Source organism: Chiloscyllium plagiosum, unplaced genomic scaffold (genome assembly GCF_037043375.1).
Source record: "Chiloscyllium plagiosum isolate Xiang-an unplaced genomic scaffold, Cpla_swu_hap1 HiC_scaffold_45, whole genome shotgun sequence".
Classification (NCBI taxonomy): Eukaryota; Metazoa; Chordata; class Chondrichthyes; order Orectolobiformes; family Hemiscylliidae; genus Chiloscyllium; species Chiloscyllium plagiosum.
Window position 1 is genome coordinate 13,525,092 of NW_028270183.1, and position 23,985 is coordinate 13,549,076.

Here is a 23,985-nt window from a genome sequence, read left to right on the forward strand (position 1 = left end):
ATTTAAAAGGCATCTGGATGGGTACATGAATAGGAAGGATTTAGAGGGATATGGGCCAAGTGGTGACAAATAGGACTAGATTAGGTTAGCATATCTGGTCGGCATGGACGAGCTGGACCGAAGGGTCTGTTTCCGTGCTGTGCATCTCTATGACTCGATGTGTGGTCCTTGGGAAGGGCAGCTTAAAAAAGAAGAGGGGAACCATGCAGTTGCAGAGTCATTAAGAACACTACTTTGTTTCATTGATGGGCGGGGAGCATTGATTGTTTTTTTATAACTGGCATCCAAAGCACGCAGCCAGATTACAGTGTTTGCGGAAATCTGGTTTATGGTGACGCTCTTTTTCTTTCTTTTGGAGAATATGTACCGCGGAGGATTCGCTTGGCTTGGCTGTTGACAGAAGCTGCTCGCCTACTGTGCCCTCTTGGTGTGGGCATTCGGTGCTGGGAACACCGCCAGTTTGTCGGGCTCCTGTGGAAAAGTCAAAGATGCCAGACATATGAGTGGCGACTCCCTCGCCGGGAGAGAAAGGAGCCCGTGTGGGTGGCCAACAATGTGCTGAACGATAGCACTTTACTGAAGCAGACACTCAGAAGACAGCGCCAGATGTGCGATGCTTTCCATCCAGCGTGTAAATGCACTGAGTTTGCAACAAATTAGAGCAGAGAACTGTGACTATGTTGTAAAGACTACCATCTCCCTCTCTCTCTCTCTCTCTCTCGCTCCTTAAACAGCCACTCTCCCGCCTGCACACCAAAGGGGTGTGCAACCCACTGGATACCCTTACTGCAGGTCCCATTGTCCTTATACTCTGCCCTGGGGCCAAAATCCTGGAACTATCTCACAGCCCTGCCAGCCTCTAACAGCGCTGTGCATGTCCCACATGGACTGCAGCCATCCAAGCGAGCACCTCAGCACCACCTTCATAGCGGCAGCCATTAACATCCCAAAAGTAAATGAAAAATAATGGACAAAATTCATAAACGGAGGCCACTCATTCTATCACCCGACCCCCTCTCTATTTCATAGAATCTCTACAGTGTGGAAGCAGGCCTCTGAAGAGTGTCCCAACCTGATCCATTCCTCCTTCCGTTAATTTACCCCTGACTAAAGCACCTAACCGACACATCCCTGAACGCCACGGTACAATTTCCCATGGCCAAATTACCCTGTCCTGCACATCTTTGGACTGTGGGAGGAAACCAGAGTACCCAGAGGAAACCCACCCAGCCACGGGGAGAACGTGCAAACTCCACACAGACAGTCGCCCAAGACTGGAATCAAACATGGGTCACTGGCGCTGTGAGTGCTAACCACTGAGCCTCCGTGCCACATCTATACCCCTACCAAGCAGTTCCACAGAGGATTAAGTGTGTAAGACCTGCACATTCCTAACTAAAATCCTTTCATGGTACTCCCCGTCACAAAACGGCAGCTCGCACTCGAAAGATTTGGCCGTGGGAACAGAAATCGCTGGAAAAAAACCATCAGGTCTGGCAGCATCGGTGGAGAGAAAGTGGGGGGAAGGTTTCGGGACCTGGACACAAACCGTCAACCCTGATTTCTCTCCACCAGACCTGCTGTGCTTCTCCAGCAATTTGTGTTTTCGTTTCTGATTTCCAGCGTCCGCAGTTCCTTTGTTCTTTACTCCTGTATGGAAAGATTTGGACCCTGCTGAAAATTGGGATCCTCTTATAACAAAATGTTCCCAGAATTTGTTGGAACTGTTGTTACTGCTTTCCCCAAATTTAAACAACTTCTAAAACAATAAGGACAAAGAGAAAGGTGATCAGAAATGCCACCACGTTCCATGGTTGACATCGAATAATGTTCCCTGGTGCTGTATGTAATCGAGGGCAAGTGCAGCATTTTGGAAAATAACAGTTTTGTTCCTAAAAAGAGTGAAAACTAGGGGAGTCCAGACCTAGAGGGCATAGGTTTAGGTTGAGAGGAGAAAGATATAAAACAGACCTAAGGGGCAACTTTTTCACACAGTGGGTGGTGCATGTATGGAATGAGCTGCCAGAGGAAGTGGTGGAGGCCGGTACAATTGCAACATTTAATAGATGGGTATATGAGTAGGAAGGGTTTAGAGGGATATGGGCCAAGTGCTGGCAAATGGGACTAGATTAATTTAGGATATCTGGTTCAATGGAGTTCAATGTAGCTAAGTGTGAGGTGATTCACTTTGGTAAGAGTAATAAAAAGATGGGGTACTGGGCTAACGGTCGGATACTTGGTAGTGTGGATGAGCAGAGGGATCTTGGTGTCCATGTACACAAATCTTTGAAAGTTGCCACCCAGGTAAATAGTGCGGTGAAGAAGGCATATGGCGTACTGGCTTTTATTGGTAGAAGAATTGAGTTCCGGAGTACTGAGGTCATGTTGCAGTTGTATAAGACTCTGGTGCGGCCACATCTGGAGTATTGTGTGCAGTTTTGGTCGCCATACTATAGGAAGGATGTGGAGGCACTGGAACGGGTGCAGAGGAGGTTTACCAGGATGTTGCCTGGTATGGTAGAAAGATCGTATGAGGAAAGGCTGAGGCACTTGGGGTTGTTTTCATTGGAGAAAAGAAGGTTTAGGGGTGACTTGATAGAGGTGTATAAGATGATTAGGGGTTTAGATAGGGTCGACAGTGAGAATCTTTTTCCTCGTATGGAGTCAGCTATTACAAGGGGGCATAGCTTTAAATTAAGGGGGGGTAGGTATAGGACAGATGTTAGGGGTAGGTTCTTTACTCAGCGAGTCGTGAGTTCATGGAATGCCCTGCCAGTAGCAGTGGTGGACTCTCCCTCATTATGGGCATTTAAGCGGGCATTGGATAGGCATATGGAGGATAGTGGGCTAGTGTAGGTTAGGTGGGCTTGGATCGGCGCAACATCGAGGGCCGAAGGGCCTGTACTGCGCTGTATTCTTCTATGTTCTATGTTCTATGGTTGGCATGGACGAGTTGGACCGAAGGGTCTGTTTCCATGCTGTACATCTCTATGACTCTAGACTTCTGATGAAGGGGATAATGGCGATTTTGATGTTATAACTTGTTCCATTCTCATCAGCAAAATGAATTTGGACAACTGTTAAACACAGCATAGGTTGTCAGAAATAAGACACATCAACGCTTGCTCAGAGAGCGCTCACCTTCAGGGAGCTGACTTCTTCAGATAGAAAATGGACCAGAAGAGATCGAGGGAAGATCCAGAGAGGATTTCCTGAACAATTTGGCCCAGAGAGCAGGATATTGCCTTCCATGTCAAATTAAATTGAAATAGACTTGCCACATACACACACTGACTACAAGAGTAGGTCAGAGGCTAGGAATACTGCAGCGAGTAACTCATCCCTTGACTCCCCAAAGCCTGTCCACCACCTACAAGCCCCAAGTCAGGAGTGTGATGGAATACTCCCCACTTGCCTGGGTGGGTGCAGCGCCAACAACATTCAAGAAGCTTGACACCATCCAGGACAAAGCAGCCCACTTGACTGGCACCACACCCACAAGCATCCACTCCCTCCACCACCAACGCTCAGTAGCAGCAGTGTGTACTATCTACAAGATGCACTGCAGAAATTCACCAAAGATCCTAAGACAGCACCTTCCAAACCCACAGCCACTTCTGTCTAGAAGGGGAAGGGCAGCAGATACAAAGGAACACCATCATCTGCAAGTTCCCCTCCAAGTCACTCACTATCCTGATGTGGAAATGCATCATCATTTCTTCAGAGACGTTGGGTGAAAATCATGGAATTCTCTCCCTAACAGCATTGTGGGTCTACCTACAGCACGTGGACTGCAGCGGTTCAAGAAGGCAGCTCACCCCCACCTTCTCAAGGGGCAACAGGGACAGGCAATGTCACCCACATCCCATGAGTGAACGACAGAAAAAGACTGCCCTGTTCATCCTCTGGTATTAGTGAACCATCCGCGAATGTCACAGGTTTTTAAATAAATATTTTCGGCATTTCTAAATTGCTGCTTCTTAGCAAACTTAACAAATGGATATCTCCTTACAAATGGTCAGCATGGAGGAGTTGGACTGAATGGCCAGTCCCTGCACCCAATGTAGTTCAAGGAAATAAGAGGTTGAGTTCCATTCTCTCTTTGCAAGAAACATCTGCCCCAAATAAGGAGCATTTATTTAACACAGCGAATTCAGGCAGCATTTGGAACCAGAGAAAAATAATGACGGGCTTTATGCAGGTTCTGTTTAACAGGAGATCGTAAAGGAGTAACTCAGTCGTTCAGCTACAAAAGTAAAAACACCGCAGATGCTGGAAGTGTGAAATAGAATTGACTGCAGATGTTCTCTCCCCGCAGTGTTCAATGGCCTCATCCATTTACCCAGCTGCATAGAGAGACCTGTTGCTCAAGCATTTCATCCCTGCACTCATCAGGACACATGCAAGAATGCCAAATCTCATCCTGCCACAACAGTTTATACTGCAGGGGGAAAGGCTCCTGATTGGATGGTGAGTTAACCCTCGATTGGGCAAGAGGTAATAGAGTCATAGAGATGTACAGCATGGAAACAGACCCTTCAGTCCAACTTGTCCATGCCGACCAGATATCTGAAATTAATCTAGCCCCCTTTGTCAGCATTTGGCCCATACGGTGGCTCAGTGGTTAGCACTGCTGCCACACAGTTTGAATCCACCCTCGGGCGACTGTCTGTGTGGAGCTTGCACATTCTCCCCGTGTCTGCGTGGGTTTCCTACGGATGCTCTGGGTTCCTCCCCCAGTCCAAAGATGTGCAGGTTAGGGTGAATTAGTCATGCTAAGTTGCCCACAGTACTCAGGGATGTGCAGGCTAGGTGGCTTAGCCATGGGGAATGCAGGGATTCGGTGGGATGTTCTTCGGAGGGTCAGTGTGGACTCGATAGGCCGAATGGCCTTCTTCCACACTGTAAGATTCTATGATTGCTCTAAGACCTTCCTATTCATATGCCTATCCAGACGTCTTTTAAATGCTGTAATTAGTCATAGAGTCATAGAGATGTACAGCACAGAAACAGACCCTTCGGTCCAACTTGTCCATGCCGACCAGATATCCCAACCCAATCTAGTTCCACCTGCCAGCACCCGGCCCATATCCCTCCAGACCCTTCCTATTTATATACCCATCCAAATGCCTTTTAAATGTTGCAATTGTACCAGCCTCCACCATATCCTCTGGCAGCTCATTCCATACCTGTACCACCCTCAGTGTGAAAACGTTGCCCCTTGAAAACTTTTCTCCTCTCACCCTAAACCTATGCCTTCTAGTTCTAGTTTCCCCCACCCCGGGGAAAAGACTTAGTCTATTTACCATATCCATGCCTCACATGATTTTATAAACCTATATAAGGTCACCCCTCAGCCTCCGATGCTCCAGGGAAAACAGCCCCAGCCTATTCAACTTCTCCCTGTAGCTCAAACCTTCTAACGCTGGCAACATCCTTGTAAACCCTTTCTGCACCCTTTCAAGTTTCACAACATTTTACCCATAGGAGGGAGACCAGAACTGAATGCAGCATTCCAAACGTCGCTGTGGAGAAGACAATGGGACACGTTTATGGTTTAGTGACGAAATTTCAGAAGTCAGGGGCCTATATAGGCAATTTTCTCCTTCCCTTTCCCATCTCTAATCATCCCCTGAACCAAGGGGCTCCCTGGGCCACTGCAGAAGGCAGTTGAAAGTCAGCTACATTACTGTGGGTCTGGATTAGGCGTGCCAAGGTAGGACGGCAAATTCCCTTCTTAAAGGCAAAAGTTCCAAAAGGGAATGAGTGAAAATCTGGCACCAGCATGAGTTTATGAAATCCTGAGGAGCATGGATAGGGTCTTTTCCCTGGGGTGGGGGAGTCCAGAACTAGAGGCATAGGTTTAGGGTGAGAGGGGAATGATATAAAAGAGACCTAAGGGGCAACTTTTTCACGCAGAGGGTGGTGTGTGTACGGAATGAGCTGCCAGAGGAAGTGGTGGAGGCTGGTACAATTACAACATTTAAAAGGTATCTGGTTGGGTATATGAATAGGAAAGGTTTGGAGGGAAATGGGCAGCACAGTGACTCAGTGGTTAGCACTGCTGCCTCACAGCACCAGGGACCCAGGTTCAATTCCTGCCTCAGGCAACTGTCTGTGGGGAGTTTGCACATTCTCCCTGTGTTTGCGCAGGTTTGCTCTGGGTGCTCCGGTTTCCTCCCATGATCCAATAATGTGCAGGCCAGGTGAATTGGCCATGGGAAATTGCCCGTAGTGTTAGGTGCATTAGTCAGGGGTAAATGTAGGGAAATGGGTCTGAATGGATTACCCTTTGGAGGGTTGGTGTGGACTTGGTGGGCCAAATGGCCTGTTTCCATATTGTAGGGAATCTAATCTAATCATGTGCTGGCAAACAGGACTAGATTGGGTTAGGATATCTGGTCAGCATGGATGAGTTGGACATCTCTATGACTCTATGCTGTACATCTCTATGACTCTGACTGGAGGAATGCAGAGATCTTGAAAGATTGTGGGATTGATGGGGAATACGCAGATGGAATAAACATGGGAATTTTGACATTGGCCTTAGGCTGATCAAAAGGAAAACCAGTTCCCATGACCGACACCCTTTACCAGAGAACGGGTGGATGCTGACTCGCATTAATGATTAATTTCTTAGGCCTCACCACAAATTCTTTGATGTCAGCATTGTTCGAGGTCCCAGCGCTTACTCAGCAAAAAATAACACAGGAATGTCAGCACAATGGGAAAGGTAAAGGAACATATTTCCCTGACTGCTGACTGGCTGAAACCAGATAACAGGGGAAGCTGGCATGTAGAGTTTGATGTAGATTTCCTGGGTCAATCCTTTCGTCTGCCTTGGTCGCTCAGCACAAGCATGTGAAAGGGAGAGGCCCCTTTGGAGTTCTTTCAGGGAATCACAATATCTCCAACGAACTTTACAAATCACTTCTCAAAATTACAGGAGTTGCTGCACTGTTCCCCTTTGTCTTTAGCAGGGGACGGTTGTGTGCGTATGGTCTGTTTTCGACCACCCCACCTTCCCTTTTCAATGAACTTGCACCATTCTCTGCAATAGGCCACAAACGGGATGTTGTCAGCTCAATTAATTATTAGACTGTGGAGATTTACCAGCAGCAACCCGTGCCCCGGAAATCACTCCAGAAATGTTCTATTTTGGCGTGGGGTGGACGGCTATCAAAGCATTCCTTTATTAGATCTTGTCGAGACACCACTTCCTCTTCCTCAGACTACAACATACAGAAAGACTGAAATGTACCAGCTTTATCCTTGACAGAGCTGAAACAGATCCCTCCCCCGGCAAAGGATAATCTCCTTTACTCAAGACATTCTGGAATGCAAGTTGGAAAATCAACTCAGGGAAAAGGAAATACGCACCCAAGACACATTGGCTGGTCTCATGATCTGACGTTTTGACCTGCTGAACCCTCGATTGCTCAGTCTTGGGGCTCACTTCACCTGCTGAAGGAGCAGTGCTCCGAGAGCTTGTGATTTGAAACAAACCTGTCGGATTATAACCTGGTGTCGCATGACTTCTGACTCTGCTCACCCCAGTCTGACCCCGGCCCCTCCACATCATTGACAGTTAAGTACCACGGGCATTGCAGGTGGCCCAGTGCGGCACACTGAGTGACCGTGAGGGCGGCACAGTGACTCAGTGGTTAGCACTGCTGCCTCACGGCACCAGGGACCTGGGTTCGATTCCAGCCTCAGGTGACTGTCTGTGTGGAGTTTGTACATTTTCCCCGTGTCCGCATGGGTTTCCTCCGGCTGCTCCGGTTTCCTCCCACAGTCCAAAGATGTGCAGGTCAGAATGGTTTGGCCACGCTAAATTGCTTATAGTGTTCAGGGATGTGTAGGTTAGGTGCATTAGTCAGGGGTACCTATAGAAAAATAAGATAGTAGAAAGTGAGGGCTGGAGATCAGAGTCAAGAGTGTGGTGCAGGCAGCATTTGAGGAGCAGGAGAATCGATGTTTCGGACATGATTCCTGAAGAAGGGCTTATGCCCGAAATATCGATTCCTCTGCTCCTCAGATGCTGCCTGACCTGCTGTTTTTTCCAGCACCGCACTCTCGACTAGGATAGGGGGAATGGGTCTGGGTGGGATATTCTTCAGAGGGTCGGTGTGGACTTGTTGGGCCAAATGGCCTGTTTCCACACTATAGGGATTCTATTCTATTCCACCTGCATCACAACTTGTTCTCTGCTCCCTCGCCGAGGTACTGTTTATTCTCCTGAACTGATGCCGTGTTCATCCCCCAAGACCTGGGGACTGCCAATCCCCAGTGGTTGCTGGTCTTATCAGTCCATAGGGTTGCTCTCTCATTAGCGATTTAACCACATTGCCCTCATGCCTCAAGTGTCGACTTGCCTATTTAAATTTAAACAAACACTTGGCAGTAAACGTTCCCTCTTTGCTTTCCCCACGGCAATGCCTCAAACCAATCAGCACCCTATTCTCGTGTAAATTGTCGTTCCCCTTGGGTTTTGGCATTCTTGCAATTCTGTCCTGATCGTAGCAAGAGAAAGCAAAAACTTCAACAGCATGTCTCTCTTTATCAAATATCAGAAACAAAAAGCTGGAGGAACTTCGTATCCGTCAGTGTTTTGGGTCCACTGACACTTCAGCAGAGTGCTAAGGTCACTGTTTTAGTTCTGATCGATTTCTGTTCCTGTTTCAGAACATCTGCAGCTCTCTGTTTGACATTGGGGGCGCCCCTCAGTTGGAGTGATTCGAGCTGTCTCTCCTCACTGACCTGCCATCTTCCAATGCGGGTGATCTCCAGCTCAACCAGGACTAATGCCAACCTCGCTCTGACCCTGTCTCAATCACCCTTAGATTGGCCACTCTGACACTGATCCGCCAAGTTTCAAACTCTCACCCTCGAGTTCTGACCCTGACAAGGCCTTGCCCCCTCCCTCACACGCCAACTCCTCCATTTCCCTATCTCTGAAACCTACTTTGAGCCTCAGAGTTCTGCCAACTTCCAGCCTTATGATTAACTCCTCCTATCAGAACAATGGTGCCTGTGATCTTTAGTTGTACCTGGATCCCAAGTTCTGACACTTCCCCTCCTCATTAACCTCTCCTTTGACCAAGCATTTGGTCACCTGTCCTTTGGTTGCGTGTCAGTCTTGCCTCATGAAATTCCCTTGGTAGCGGGTTGGCTGTGCTCAAAGTGCTACGTCAATGCAAGTTGTTGTTGTTGCCCACTCCTGTTGCGCAAGGGCCCCCGCTCGCAGGCCAAACTGGACAGCAGACAGTGACGGTCTCAATGGTCGATCAGCCACCACAGACTGGCCGGCCTCTCTTACACACTTTCCCTCCACTGAATGTTATCCACCCACCCATCAGCCTCTCCTCTCCCAGCTCTGTGACCTATATTGGTTTCGGGTCAAGCAATTCATTCACAATCTCGTCGCCTCTCCCTTGCCTAATGATGTGGTATCCTTCAGCCCACACAGATGACCTATTGACAATACACAGTCAAATATTGACACACACACATCGGCTCAAAGGCATAAATTCAGGCTATTCGGCCCAACAAGTTGGGGACATGATTCCTAAGAGAACGGCCAGTTCTCTGAGCCACTCTCTGAGCACATACAGGGAAAAGGGCAGAAAAACATTTGGAAAAAGTGTAATAAAGGGACATGAATATATTGATCAGACGCTGGGAAACAGATTTCCGGAACTTTCCTTATAAGGCCGCTGTGAGGCGTAATAATAACAACAGTGCAATCATCATAGGAACTAGGCTCAAACGAGGTTCTTGAACTGAGATCAAAAAGCCACAAATGGTTTGCACATAATTATGCTTTTTTATATCAATCCAATCAATTCTGCTGGTGTTTCCTAAAGGAAACTGTAAACACTGACTAACTTTGTTGTGGTCTGCTCTTTGTTGCCAGTTACCAGGGGAATTCAGCTTTTACTAGTCCATCCGCACACCCTGTGACAATGCTGCCCCTTTAACAAGGTCATTTTGTCCTTGGGTTTTTTTTTACAAGCGAGGTCATAAAGGCAGAGGTGCTGAAACGTCTGGGCTAGAGCCCGGTTTAACAATGGTGGGGGAGTGTCGCGTTCTCCCTTTGCAGGTTTTCTCTAGTTCCTTTCAGTTGTAGAAGAGAAGCTGCTGCAGTGGAGAAAGGTTCCAAGCTTCAGCAGATGATTCTTGACTGGCTTCTCTCTCTCTGTAATCTCTCCTGCCTGTAAGAACCTGTGTTTGAATTTACATTCTGCCAAAGGGGGTGTGTTTATGGGATGTTGCGGAGATTGGAACAGCTCCTTAGTTCAGTTGTTGTATCGAGTCAGTTGGGTTTTCAAATAGTTAAATTATTCTAAATTCTGTTCTAATTTGCTTGTGTTTCAACTGTAGTCATTGAATCATAGAGATATACAGCATGGGAACAAACCCTTTGGTCCAACTCGTCCAGATATCCTAACCTAATCTAGTCCCATTTGCCAGCAACTGGCCCATGTCCTTCTAAACCCTTTCTATTCATATACCCATCCAAATACCTTTTAAATGTTATCCACCACTTCCTCTGGCAGCTCATTCCATACACGCACTACCTTCTGTGTGAGAAAGTTCTCCCTTAGGCCCCTTTTAAATTTTTCCCCTCTCTCCCCAAACCATGCCCTCTAGTTCTAGACTCCCCCAGTCCAGTGTTTAAGTAAATTCTGTTTTGCTTAAAGCTGAGTGGTTTACCAGCTGCATCATTCCTGGTACAGCCACTTCCCATCTGCCTTTAAAATAAGGAAATGTTAGGGTCAAGGCTACTTTCTTAAAATATTTTGGGGGGGGGGGTGTTTGGCCCGGTCCATAATAACAGTGCGAACAACTCAACCACTTTCTCAAGAGCTGCTCAGTGAGCTCTCAGATTTGACTGAAAAGTTACATTCATGCCACACAAATGCCAGTCAATGCCCACCGCCTCCAATAAGAGACAATCTACCCACTGCCCCTTGATATTCAGCGTCACCTGAAATCCCCCCACTATCAACATCCTGGGAGTTATCATTGATCAGAAACTCAGCTGGACTCACCACATGAACACAGCAACTACAAGAGCAGGTCAGTGGCTCGGAATACTGCAGCGAGTAACTCACCCCCTGACTCCCCCAAAGTCTATCCTCCACCTACAAGGCACAAGTCAGGAGTGAGATGGAATACTCCCCACTTGCCCTGGATAGGGGCAGCTCCAACAACACTCAAGAACACATCAAGGACAAAGCAGCCCGCTTGATTGGCACCACATCCACTCCCTCCACTACCGACGCTCAGTAGCTGTAGTGTGTATCATCTACAAGATGCACTGCTAAATTCACCAAAGATCCTCAGACAGCACCTTCCAAACCCACGACCTTTTCCATCCAGAAGGACAAGGGCAGCAGATACATGGAAACACCCCCTCTAAACCACCCACCATCCTGACTTGGACATACATCACCGTTCCTTACTGTCAATGGGTGAAAATCCTAGAATTCCCTCCCTAAAGGCATTGTGGGTCTACCTACAGCACATGGACTGCAGCGGTTCAAAGAGGCAGCTCACCCCCACCTTCTTAAGGGGTAACTAGGCATCTACGACTGGTGGGCACCACATTATCAATAATCACAATGATATTTTAATTTGAATGTTGACAACAACAAAAATTGCTGGAAAAGCTCAGCAGGTCTGGCAATGTCAGTGGAGAGAAATCAGAGTTAACGTTTTGGGTCAAGTGACCCTTCCTGTTTTAAGCTCATTTATACAACACACTGGAGACTGGGGAATCTCTAACACTGTAAAGTGCTCGAACCCACGTGTTATTCTGAATAATAGCCTTGCGATACACCAAGTGCCACCACATTGATTTTTTTTAAAATGTAGAACAGGCCAGTTCCCCAAGCGCACAGCAGAAAGTGGTTGGATATGCTTGTCTCGAAATGTCCAACATAAACAGACAGCCATTTGGAAAGCCACCATGTAGTGCGTGCTAAAAAGGTTGTCAGCGGGAAAATAAAACATCAGGTCTGACTTCAGAGAAAAGACAATAAATTCTGAGGAAAGGTCAACGGACCCGAAAGGTTAACTCTGATTTCTCTCCACAGATGCTGGCAGACTGGCTGAGCTTTTCCAGCAACCTCTGTTTTTCTGTCTGATTTTCAGTTTTTGATAAATTATTGGGAATATTTTCACGCCACATCAAGGTTTGGATGAAAGATCTGTCCAATATCCAAGATATTTTCCGATAATATTAATCCCACTGAAAAGGAAAATTGTCATCTGTGATAAATGGTGACTTGCGTCTGGCCAAACCACAATGTTAACACTATGTCAGGCACTAACTCACAGTGATTTGCCGAGCGAGTAAAGTGGAGATTGGGGAAACCGAACTTGGTGTGAGATCAGAATGTGCCAGAGGATGTCTTGGAAAAATGATCCAGGGGCAATGGAAAGTTTCTTCCCCGAGAGTTCTACCTGCACAATCAGACCTGAAGGAAGACATTGGTTACTTGATACTCAATCTACCAAGCTCTGCTGTGATGCACCTGGTCACATGCCCATCTTTGAGACAACTCCTATCTTGGTGAATGGACGGGTATGATACTCCAGACAGGAGAGGAATTGTATCACGATTTGGAAAAGCAGCACACCTTTGAGGGGGACTGGTGGGTATAGCGGAACAGAATGTCAAACACATTCCACAACTAAGTCTGGGCACCTGAACCTGGAGACAGTGAGGTCTGCAGATGCTGGAGGTCAGAGTTGACAGTGTGGTGCTGGAGAAGCACAGCCGGTCAGGTAGCATCCGAGGAGCAAGAGAATCGACGTTTCGGGCTGGAGCCCTTCATTCGGAATGAGGCTAGGAGCCGCGGGGGTCGAGAGATAAATGGGAGGGGGTTGGGGCTGGGGAGAAGGGAGCTGAGAGTGTGAGAGGTGGATGGAGGTGGGGCAAAGGTGATAGGTCGGAGAGGAGGGTGGAGCGGATAGGTGGGAAGGAAGATTGACAGGTGGGACAGGTCATGAGGACGGTGCTGACTGGGCACCTGAACTGAAAGAGTGCTCCCTGACCAGCCCCAACAACCAACTTATAAAACCCGACATCCAAGTCAGAGCAAAATGGCTGTGCTGGACGCAGGCGCTCCTACTTGCTCAGTGGTTTTTTTTTGCAAATATTTGTGGTTTTCCAAATGCAAAATTGACAGAAATCTGAAATCAAAGCAGAAAGTGCTAGAGATACTCAATTGTTCTGACAGCACCTGAAGACAAGACAGGGTTAACATCTCTGACCTGTGACCTGAGTTGTTTGCATTCATCTGTCCTTTACAATTGTGTTAAAATCTTCTGTTTTGCATGTTTCTAAGCAACCACTGTAACACTGTTTCCCCAAATGACACAATCGATGGTCCTCTCTCTTTCTTTGACTCTGATAACATTGGAATGTTCCCCTTTTAACAGAATGAGCAAGCACAGTCATTGTTAAAGCAGACTGAACCATAAACACTTACGTAAAGCCAAGTGACTGGTGGAAGGGGATAGATACGCCTTGACGGTTCAGTCTATTTAATGATCATAAGCTCCTCTTACCCCATCTTGCTGGTCTGTGCAGAATTCTTTTTTCCAATCGGCCCTGGGGCTTTCATCTGCATGGGACAAACAGGACTGAGAGTGAGTCACCATCACATGATAGATCTTTGCTGGCCCATTACACAATCCAGTCATGCTGCAGTGACTGACAACAGCCCCAATCCCCCTCCATGTCTTCTCAGGCCCCATTCAAACCCAATTAACCCACTTAATACTGCATTCCATTCACAGTCACAATGCTCTGGCAAGATTAACACTTCGAGTAATATTCCAGGACATGATCTAGTGAGAAAGGGTTTCTTTTTCTCTTTCATAGTTAGACAGCACAGACCCTTCGGCCCAGCTAATCCATGCTGACCATGATCCCAAACTAAACCAGTCCTGCCAGCCTGCATTTGGCCCATATTCCCTCAAACCTTGCCCATTCATGTATTTATGCAAATGTATTTTACATGTTGTAACAGCACCCGCATCCACTACTTCCTCTGGCAGTTCATTCCATAACAAACAACTCTCTTTGTGAAAGAGTTGCCCCTCACGTTCTTTTTAAATCTTTCCCCTCACACCTTAAAAATATGCCCCCTAGTTTTGTACTCCCCTACCCCAGGAGAAAAGACCTTTACTATTCACCTCATCTATGGCCCTCCTGATGTTATAAACCTCTATAAGGTCACCCCTCAACCTCCTACTTTCCAATGAAAAAGATCCCAGTCTCTCCAGCCCATTTGTATAACTCAAACCCTCTACTCCTGGCAACATCCTGGCAAATCTTTTCAGAACCCTCTCCAGTTTAGTAATATCCTTCCTATAACAGCGAGATCAGATGCGGAACTTAGGACATGCCAAAGTGTTTTGTGGCCAATGAAACAACTTTGGAGGTTGGAATTTAGGAAACATGGTGAGCAATTGCACACAGTAAGCTCCCACGGAAAGCAACATGGTAATGACCAGGTCATCTGTTTTTGTGACGTTGATGGTCAGCACATGAGGGCAATATGCCCCGAGCCTGTGGCCTTACTCATATGCTGCAACCTGCTACTTCTGACAGTGCGGCACTCCCTCAGGACTGCACTGGGAGTGCCAGTCTTGGTTTTGGCACTCAAGGCCTGTTGAATTTGAAGACTGGAGGCTGCAGTCCAACTGAGCCGCAGCTGACAGTGAACAAAAGTAACATTTGAAATCACACTTTCCAGCAAGGGAAGATTTGACTATTTAGTCCAGGCCAGGAGTTGACTGTCGAGACCCTAACATTGATACAGGTTAGATCGGCTGAAGTGGTTGTTGCACTGAGCCAGATCATCCTGTTTTGATTCGGGTCCCAAAGATCATGGGAAATGGGCGCCGGAGTAGGCCATTCAGCCCTTCAAAAGGTTCATAGCTGAGCTGACAATCCTCACGTCCACTTTCCCGCTCTTTCTCCAGAACTGTTGATTCCACGATTGATCAAGAATCTATCTCACCTTAAATATACTCAAGGACTCTATCCCCCATAGCTCTCTGAGGTACTTATTACCCTAAAAATACCAAGGTATTCATTAGTGTCAACAATATCCATTGAAACACAAAAATATCCATACTCTTCAATGCTTTAATGGTAGGTTGGGCGATGTTGAAACAGAGAAACCTGGATGAAGAGTCAAGCCTCTCAGTATAAGACACTGTGGGGAGGTGAAACATGAAGGAGGCAAAGGAAATCAAGATAGGTTGGTTTGGCAACACCAAAGTTTGTTCTTCATGCTAAACTCTGCACTTCTTCAAGCCCAAAGAATTGGTGGGGAAGCCGTAAGAAGTGAAGGAGAAATGAAGAGTGAGAAATGAAGACTGTGGAAGTGAAGAAGGGGGAGTGAAGAGTGGGGGAGTGAAAAGTGGGGGGTGTACAGTGGGGGAGTGTAGAGTGGGGGAGGGTAGTGTGGGAGGTGTAAAGTGGGGGAGTGAAAAGGGAGTGAAGAGTGGGGAATGAAGAGTGGGGGTGTGAAGAGTGGGGGCTGAAGTGGGGTGTGATGAGTGAGGGGTGAACAGTGGGGGAGTTATAGAGTGAGAGAGTGAAGAGTGGGAGAGTGAAGAGTGGGAGAGTGAAGACTGGGAGGTGAAACGTGGAGGGTGAAGAGTGGGGAGTGTAGAGTGGGAGAGTGAAGAGTGTGGGGTGAAGGGGGTGAAGAGTAAACAGGTGAAGAGTGGAGGAGTGGAGAGTGGGAGAGTGAAGAGTGGGGAAGTGAAGAGTGGGGGTGAAGATTATAGTGTGAAGAGCAGGGAAATGAGAAATGAGATGGTGAACAGCGTGGAACGCAGAGTGATGAATGCAGGGCAAGGAAGTTAAGGGCAGGGAAATCAGGAGTGATAAGGTGAACAGTGAGGGGGTGAAGAGTATTAGGGCAAAGAGTGATGAGTGCATAGTGAGGAAGTGAAGACTAATGGAGTGAAGAAATGCAGAGTGAAGAGTGAGAACAATGAGTTCTAGGCTTGAGGTTATGGGAGAGAGTGATGACTCTTGGTTTCAACAGAGTGAGAGGGGGAGAATGAGGTAGATGATTGAAGCACAAGTTACAACGTGTGAATAAATTACCACTTGATAAACTTCCAGCGATTATTAAATGGAACCATAGAATGGTTACAGCACAGAGGGACGACACTCAGCCTCATTGAATCCCCATCTGCAAAAGCAACTCAGTGATTTCCCCTCCTCTTCTCCCCCATGGCTCTTATTTTCTCTTCAGATAATGATTCGATTCCCAAATGAAGGCTACATTTGATTCTGTCTCCACCACCTGCACAGGCAGTGCTTTCTGGATCCAAGCCCCTCTCTGTATGTAGAAAGACTTTCTCCTTGTCACCATTGCTTCCTTTGCAAATCACCCTCTGTCAGTTTCCCCCTATTCTTGATCGTTCCACCAAGTAGCTTTCCCTATGTGCTGTGTCCACACAGCCCATCAACTCGAAGACCTCGATCCAATCTCCTCTCAACTCTCTCATCTCCAAAGAGAACACACACACACTCACACTCACACAAACACACACAAACACACACTCAGACAGACACTCACACAGACAGACACTCACACACAGACACCCACACACACAGACACACACAGACGCACACACACACTGACACACACACATGCACAAACAGACAGACACATGCACACACACACAAACAGACACACACACAGACGCACACACACACTCATACAAACACACACACACATATTCACACAGACGCACACATACACACACCCACACACATAGACACACCCAGACACACACACAGACAGACACACAGACAGACATACACACAGACAGACACACACTCACACAAACAGACACACACACTCACACAGACACACACACGCGTGCACACAGATAGACACATACACTCACACAGACACACACATACGTGCACACACACAGACACACACACATATACACACAAACACACACAGATACACCCACACACACAGACAGACCAGCCACACACATAGAGACAGACACACACACACTCACACAGACGCACACACAGACAGACCAGATACACACATGGGCACACACAGATAGACACATACACTCACAGACACACACATGCGTGCACACACACAGACACACACATGTGTGCGCACACACATATACACACAAATACACACAGGCACACCCACACATATACAGACACAGACACACACACAAACACACACACACATATTCACACAGACACACACACATACACACACCCACACACACATACACACACCCACACACACATACACACACACTCACAAACAGACACACACACGCACGAACAGACACACACGCGCACACACAGATAGACACATACACTCACACAGACACACACATGCTTACACACACACAATGTCATTATATCTCCACTGCTGTCATGACAACTAAACACTGGAAACAAAATAAAGACCCAAAATGGAATAAATCTTCTCAGGAAATCCAACAACTGTCTGCCAGGCATCTAAAAGCTGCTGTATTATCTTACAGTTTAGGTGCTGGCAATAAACTGCTCAAGCTTTGGTTTTTATAGTTTTCACCCCTTTGTACTTAAACCTTGTTAAAGTCACTGAGTAATTATATCAATATTTTCTGTTATGGGGGATAAGGACAATTACTATAGGTCAGGAAGCAAAACAGCTGCATAAAACTGGAGGACATATAACTCCTGACTTATGATATCTCGTGACTGTGTAACTCTATCAAGCACACTGAGATTAAAGAAAGCAATTGTTTTCCATTCATACACTCCCTGACAGAAAAGTAAATGACATGGAAATTATTACATCTTATTGACTGAAATGTTCTCCTTACTATCAGTCAGTTCCTCTGGGCTGTTCTCTCTCTCACCCTCTCTCTCTCTCTCTCTCTCTTTTTCTCTCTCTCTCTTTCTCTCTCTCTCTCTCTCAGTGGTTAGCACTCACAGTGCCAGGGTTCAATTCCCACTTCGAGTGACTGTCTGTGTGGAGTTTTCACATTCTCCCCGTCTCTGTGGGGATTTCCTCCGGGTGCTCCAGTTTCCTCCCACAGTTCAAAGATGTGCAGGTTAGGGTGGATTGGTCATGGGAAATTTCCCCATAGTGTTCAGGGATGTGTAGATTAGGGTGGATTGGCCATGCTAAATTGCCCCACAGTGTTCAGGGATGTGCAGGTTAGGGTGGATTGGTCATGGGAAATTTCCCCATAGTGTTCAGGGATGTGTAGATTAGGGTGGATTGGCCATGCTAAATTGCCCCACAGTGTTCAGGGATGTGCAGGTTAGGGTGGATTGGCCATGCTAAATGGCCCATAGTGTTCAGGGATGTGCAGGTTAGTGTGGATTGGCCATGCTAAATTGCCCCACAGTGATCAGGGATGCGCAGGTTAGTGTGGATTGGCCATGCTAAATTGCCCCACAGTGATCAGGGATGTGCAGGTTAGTGTGGATTGGCCATGCTAAATTGCCCCACAGTGATCAGGGATGTGCAGGTTAGTGTGGATTGGCCATGCTAAATTGCCCCACAGTGATCAGGGATGTGCAGGTTAGTGTGGATTGGTCATGCTAAATTGCCCCATAGTGTTCAGGGATGTGCAGGTTAGTGTGGATTGGCCATGCTAATTTACCCATAGTGTTCAGGGATGTGCAGGTTAGTGTGGATTGGCCATGCTAATTTACCCATAGTGTCCAGGGATGTGCAGGTTAGTGTGGATTGGCCATGCTAAATTACCCATAGTGTTCAGGGATGTGCAGGTTAGTGTGGATTGGCCATGCTAATTTACCCACAGTGATCAGGGATGTGCAGGTTAGTGTGGATTGGCCATGCTAAATGGCCCTATAGTGTCCACAGATGTACGGGTTAGGTAAATTAGTCAGCGGTAAACGTAAAGTAATAGGGTAGGGAAATGGGTCTGGGTGGGATACTCTGTGGAGGGTCAGTGTGGGCTTGTTGGGCCGAATGGCCTGTTTCCACACTGTAGGGATTCTATGATGGTCTATGAATTTCAGGGGCTGTTACTACTGACCATGGCTTTGAGATATGGAGGGAAGTGCATTTTGAAAGTGTCAGTAAGAATAGTTCTTAGGGAAAGACTGTCCATGTGAATAATTAAACGCCACATACAGTAAATCAAGATCATTTAGAATTGACACTTCACTGTCATAGGTTTTCAGGCAGAATTTAACAGCACTCTGTACATCAAGCCTCAGATTACTCCTGTTTGAGACAACCTGGATTTCGTGAGTTGTGGTAATATATTATTTCCCTGTTTGCCTAGAACACCTCGAGCATATTATGATTTTTCCTTTGCCTGAAGCAAGGCCACTTGTGTAACACATGCTCTGTCTCACATTGTACACAGATTAGAGTGCCTACAGTGTGGGCACAGGCCATTTGGCCCAGGCTGAACAGTATCGCACCCAGACTCACTCCATTCCTGTAATCCAGCATTTCCCAAAGCTAATCGACCTAGCCTGCACACTATTGGCAATTTAACATGACCAAACCATCCTAACCTGCATATCTTTGGAATGTGGGAGGAAACAGGAGCACCCAGAGGGAACCCACACAGACACGGGGAGAATGTGCAAACTCCACACAGACGGTAGGTCGAGGCTGGAATCAGGTGTGTGAGGGCAGCAGTGCTAACCACTGAGCCACCGTGCTGCTGTAAGTGTTGAAAGGCGCTGAGTGAGGAAGTGTTTCAGTAATATTTCCATTCCCCGAGTCCAGGACAAGGGTTCAAAAAGCAAGGGTGATACCAAGAGAAGGCGGCACTGTTGGAAGCTCTACGATTCAGATGAGACATTAGGCTGGGCCTAGGTGATAGCTGAGTGGTATAATCAATAGACCCTTAATCCAGAGCCCCATGTAATATTCTAGTGGACCCAGGTTCGAATCCAGCCACAGCAGACCGATTCAATTAAAAACCAATCTGGAGTGAAGTGTCTAATGATGACTATTGCAGATTGTTTGGGGGAAATCCCCATCTGGATCACCAAGGCCCTTTAGGGAAGGAAACTGCTATCCTTACCTGGTCTGGCCTACATGTGACTCCAGACCCACAGCAATTGGGTTGAGTCTTAACTGCCCTCTGAGCAATTAGGGATGGGCAATAAATACAGACCTGGCTGGCTACATCCTCTCCCCGTGAGTGAATAAAAGGACAAAGCTGAAGGGGGTGATGGAAAGGCTAGTATTATGAAGGGGGAGCAGGGAAGATTGTCCTGGTTGACATTTATCAGTCAACCAACTGCACAAAGGAGTAGATTATGGGGTCACATTGGTGTTTGTGGGAGCTTGCTGTGCATTTCCTAAAGTATAACCACAGCTAAAACTTCCACGGAATGTTGGTGGTCACCAAAAGTGCTAGATCGATGGCAAGCCTCCCGTCCTCTGGATTAACTCGCGTCACTATGGGAGGGAGCTCATGGCCCAGTCTGTGGAGGACACACCATAACATGAGACCAGGAAGCAACTGGTAACAGTGCCAATGGTTCAACCACCAGCTGAAGATATCTCGCCAGTGGTGACAAAGTACATTATGATGTAGATAATCCGGCTCAATTTGCACACAGCAAGCTCCGTCAAACCACTGTGTGAAAATGATCATTTTATGTTGGTTATAGAATCCAACAGATTTTCTGGTCACTGTTATTAATGTGTAAATGGACCCAGATAATGCCCCAGGTTCAAATCCCGCCATGACGGTGGCATTTTGGCTGATTTCCTCTGCTCCAATTGTTCAATAAGTCCCTCGGATGGACCCTTGGCTCTTTCTCAAAGAGCCCTGCCCTTCCTTCCTCCATCAAGGATATCTCCAATTGCCTTTTGCATGTTCCTTCTCCTGAATGTGCTTCCTGAGCCATTGCAGGTGACAAGTCACAGATCACAACAACTCGCTACTGGAAAGCAAACATCTGGGTATCTGCTCTCCGAATTGTTTGCTGGTAATCTAATGGTGGGGTTCTCTAGCTATTCAGCAGCCGAAGGGGTGAGGGCTATTTGCGGCTTGCGGTCTGATTCACCACCGAGTGAGCTGGGTGCAGACTGCTCAGAAGTTGGGAGGCAGCACATAGTCTGAGGAGGTCTTGAGATAGGGAAAAGCGAACTAGAATGTGAGGCTGTGGAGATGGCGAGTTAGGATGGAGTCAGCCATGACTTGGACTCCCTCCTCCATACGTACCCACTCCCCAACGTCATAGTAGAGCCTGAGGAGGGCAAGGGCCTGACTGGATAAAATGGAACATCTCAGTGCCTTCAGGAGAGGAACTGTTCCAAGAGAGAATAGCAGGGAATTTTCTTTGGCAACTTTCTGAACATTATAAGGTTGTCATCTTGTGATGTAAGATAAAACCCAGCACGATGAATCTGACCTAAAACCAAAAAGTGCTGGAGAAACTCAGTAGGTCATTGGACAGAGAGAAAGGGAGCTAATGGTTTGAGCCCTCCATGCTTCCTCATCTGGTTCACCATTGTCCTTGAGGGAAGGAAACTACCGTCCTTCACTATTCAAGCTAACTTGTGACCCCAGACCCACAGCGATGTGATTGATCCTTAACTGATCTCTGAAAGGGATGAATGGGCCAGTTCATGGGTTAGTTCTGTTCCTCTCTCTGCACAGATGTGGCCTGAGCTCCTTCAGCACTTTCGGTTTCGATTTCAGATTTCCAGCATCCGCAGGATTGAGCTGTCGTGATGAGTCAGAGGTTTTGCATTGGTCACACATCTGAATCACACGATCCGCACGGTGGAGTTTTATATCCACTGACCACGGAAATCCCTGAGTGTAACTGGCTCTTTCTGCAGGAACCTCATCACTTTTGTAATTTCACCCCAATTTCTGGAAGTCAAAACTTTCAGCAACTTAATCGAATGATACATTCTCCTCGAACTTAAGGAAGGAGAAGGAATTCATTGGTATAGAACCACACAGCACAGAAACAGACCTCCAAACCATGCCGAAGATAATCCCAAACTAAATGAGTCCCTCCTGTCTGCTCCTGGCCAATGTCCCTCCAAGCCTTTCCTGTTCATGCGCTTATGTAAGTGTCTTTTAAACGTTGTAACTGTATCACCCACCACTTTCTCAGGAAGTTCATTCCACACACATGTCACTCTCTGTAAAGAATTTTCTTTCACATGTCTTCTTTAAATCTCTCTCTCCTCTCAACTTAAAAATGTGCGCCCTAGTCTTGAAATCTCCCACCCCAGGGAAAAGACACCTACTATTCACCCTACCTATACGCCTCATGATTTTATAAACCTCTATAAGGTTTATAAACCTCCTACACTCCAGTGCCATAAGTCCCAGCCTATCCAGCCTTTCTTTATAACTCAAACCTTCCACACCCGGCAACATCCTGGTAAATCTCATCACCCTATTATGTGGTTAACTTGTGGACCTGTGTCTTTAAGGGTGCTGCGCTTTGATGACTAGTGTTAAGACTCCCTCAGTGTAACAACTCCCAATATCCGACAAAAGGTGTAGACTCTCCACAGAGCATTGATCCCTCCTAGGGGTGACAGTGAACCCTCAACGAAGGAAAAGGGAGAATTGCCATGGTCTCACCAGGACTGCTCTCTCATTCGAGAGAAGCAACTGGTGGTGGCTTGTCCTCAGGGTCACCATGCCCAAAGCGAGGGGAGAGGTTGAGAGTCCTTCATGTTAATCTCAGCCGGAATGGGAATTGAACCCATGCTGTTGGCGTCACACCACATTGTCCAGCCATCTGGCCCCCCCCCCCCACTCCTTCACTATCCTGCTCAGGTACCTTACATGTGTCTCACGCACTGGATAACCTGCCAGTTGGTAGCCCTCAGGTCTCTGCAATGTGAAGTTTGGGGCCCATGTCCCATTGTAGAATTTGCAATAATCAAGGTTGACACTTCCACACAGTCATGAGGGAGTGCCACACTGTTGGAGGGTACTGCCTTCCAATTGAGGCGTTCAGCTGGGTGCCAACGCTCCCATGGCACTCCAGTGCCAGAGAGCAGGGAATTTCTCCCTGGTTCCCTGCCCAAGGGTTATCTGTCATCACAAGAACAGATCGCCTTTTGCTGGGATCTTGCTGTTGTAGATATCAGCTGCTGCTGCCTCTTTTGCATCACTTGAAAAGTATCTCTTGGGTGGAGAGTGGTTGGGGATACCCTTGTGAAAAGGCACCACACGAACGTACGTTTCGCCATGGGCCCTAGACCAGGCAAAGGGACGGCTATTGGAATATGAGGTCGGGCATACAGCTGGGGTAGGAGATGCATGAAAAGGAACTGTTTCTGGGGAAATGGCCCAAACGCAGGCAAGTGGGGCTCGCTCGGTTTGGGAGCCTTGGCTGAGTTGGGCCGAAGGGTCTGTTTCTGTGCTGTATGGCTTTGTGACTCCAGAGATGGAGAGCGTATTGGAGTGGCCACCGTCACGATCCGCGGCTCCATTCGACGGTCGGCATGTGGAATCACATGGACCAGAGCAACTTGGATGGCCGATGAGCTCAGTTGGTTGGATGGTTGCTGTGGGTCAGTCTGGGGTTTGACAGCACGAGGTCGCTCCGACTGGGGTAAGTTTGGCACCTGCCAACCCCCTTCCCCACGGTGGAGCTTATGCCACCTTCATGGGCGGCACGGTGGCTCAGTGGTTAGCATTGCGGCCTCACAACGCCAGGGTCCCAGGTTCGATTCCTGCCTCGGGTGACTGCCTGTGTAGAGTTTGCACATTCTCCCTATGTCTGTGTGGGTTTCCTTCCACAATCCAAAGATGCGCAGGTTATGGTGGATTGGCCGTGCTAAATTGCCCATAGTGTCCAGGGTAGGTGCATTAGTCAGGGGTAAATGTAGAGTAATAGGGGAATGGGTCTGGGTGGGCTACTCTTCAGAGGGTCAGTGTGGATTGTTGGGCTGAAGGGCCTGTTTCCACACTGTAGGGATTCTA

The 23,985-nt window shown here is 47.4% G+C and overlaps 1 protein-coding gene across 1 annotated transcript in view; it reads right to left on the reverse strand.

Annotated features, from left to right (window-relative positions):
* The window catches only part of LOC148136393 (uncharacterized), a 100,982-nt gene that overhangs the window by 23,026 nt on the left and 53,971 nt on the right, over window positions 1-23,985 (reverse strand). The window contains exon 4 of the mRNA XM_087983253.1: window positions 13,582-13,637. Within this exon, the coding sequence (XP_087839379.1) occupies window positions 13,582-13,637 (56 nt within the window). The remainder of the gene's footprint in view (window positions 1-13,581; window positions 13,638-23,985) is intronic.